Source organism: Eurypyga helias, unplaced genomic scaffold (genome assembly GCF_000690775.1).
Source record: "Eurypyga helias isolate BGI_N326 unplaced genomic scaffold, ASM69077v1 scaffold13963, whole genome shotgun sequence".
Taxonomy (NCBI): Eukaryota; Metazoa; Chordata; class Aves; order Eurypygiformes; family Eurypygidae; genus Eurypyga; species Eurypyga helias.
The window spans coordinates 5856-7128 of record NW_010239289.1 but is presented as its reverse complement, the minus strand read 5'-3'; the positions used below and the strand labels follow the sequence as shown (position 1 = coordinate 7128).

Below are 1273 nucleotides of genomic sequence, written 5' to 3'. Positions count from 1 at the left end.
CCGCACAGGGCTTTCTGGGGAGCTTGTCTGCAACAAGCTGGATCCCTCCATCCTTCCAGGCATCAGCTGGAGAGCTACCAGCAGAGTCTTGCAAGGATGATTGCGGCTGTTCCAGGCAGCAGCAGGGAGGGCAGAGATGGGACAGGCAACCGTGGGCTTGGTAACAACCCAGAGAAGAGGGAGAGTTGGTATGTGTAAGGTGTTGGGCCGGTGTCCAGGAGAAATTCTCTGGCTGGGGACAAGCAGAGACCTCACCTGATCCCTCTAGATCTCCCACTGCTACTGGAGCTCTCCCCAGATAACCAGCCCAGCAGCCTGCAGTGGGTCTGGAGGGGATGGATCGGTTATTTGGGCAGCACAGGGAGCTGTATAGCCAAACACCTTTGGTGTTGCCCACGTATAATCTTGCAAATGCCCTTTTTATCACACAGCCTTGGAAATGGGCTGTCCTGCATTAAAGCCCTGTCCCTGCACAGAAGCCCATCCATCTTTGCTGCCCCACTAACTGCTGCTGGCCTCCTGATGCTGTCGCTCAGCAAATTTCCTACTGAATCATTAATTTTTTTTTTTTTTGGCTCAAGAGCAAAATTAAGTCTAATCCATCAAGGTCTCTGAAGAGGCAATCCACCCTTCGGGGTGAGAGCACAGTGGTGTTGGGGATCACGGTGGGGGCCAGGCCGAGGGTGACATGAGACAAAAAACACAAAGAAATTTGAAAAACCCTCACACAGACCCCCCTCCATGGCATAAAGCTGAGCCAGAGGGAGGGGATCTCAATGACTCATGCTCTGGAGTGGGGTTGGATTTAAAGATAACTTCCAAGGAGAAGGAGAGAAAATAGCAGGCTACTGGCAGGGATGTGGGGTAAATTCCTGCCTGTCGGTGATGGAGGAGATGGGCGATGATGCGGTACCTAAATCGGGCACTTCCTAACCCACCTCTTCTTGTTGCCTCCCTCAGGGAAACATCTGGACCATGAAGGTGGCCTTCAGATTGCTTCTCCCGCTTGTTCTTGTGCTGATCTCGGAGGTAAACGGGCAGCGGAGGAAGCCTCCCCGGAAACCCACCCGCCCGCCTCCAGAGTTTGTTGAACCCGTCGAGCCCACAGAGCTGCCCCCACCCCTGCCGCCGGGTCCCCCCTCCATCTTCCCTGACTGCCCCCGGGAATGCTACTGCCCCCCGGACTTCCCTTCTGCCCTCTACTGTGACAGCCGCAACCTGCGGAAGGTCCCCATCATCCCATCCCGCATCCACTACCTCTACCTCCAGAACA

General features: G+C 55.1%; 1 protein-coding gene across 1 annotated transcript in view; it reads left to right on the top strand.

Moving 5' to 3' along the window:
- The first annotated feature begins 975 nt into the window (after positions 1-975).
- Positions 976-1273, top strand: part of PRELP (proline/arginine-rich end leucine-rich repeat protein) — a 3030-nt gene continuing 2732 nt past the window's right edge. The window contains exon 1 of the mRNA XM_010148099.1: positions 976-1273. Coding sequence (XP_010146401.1) covers positions 976-1273 — 298 coding nt within the window.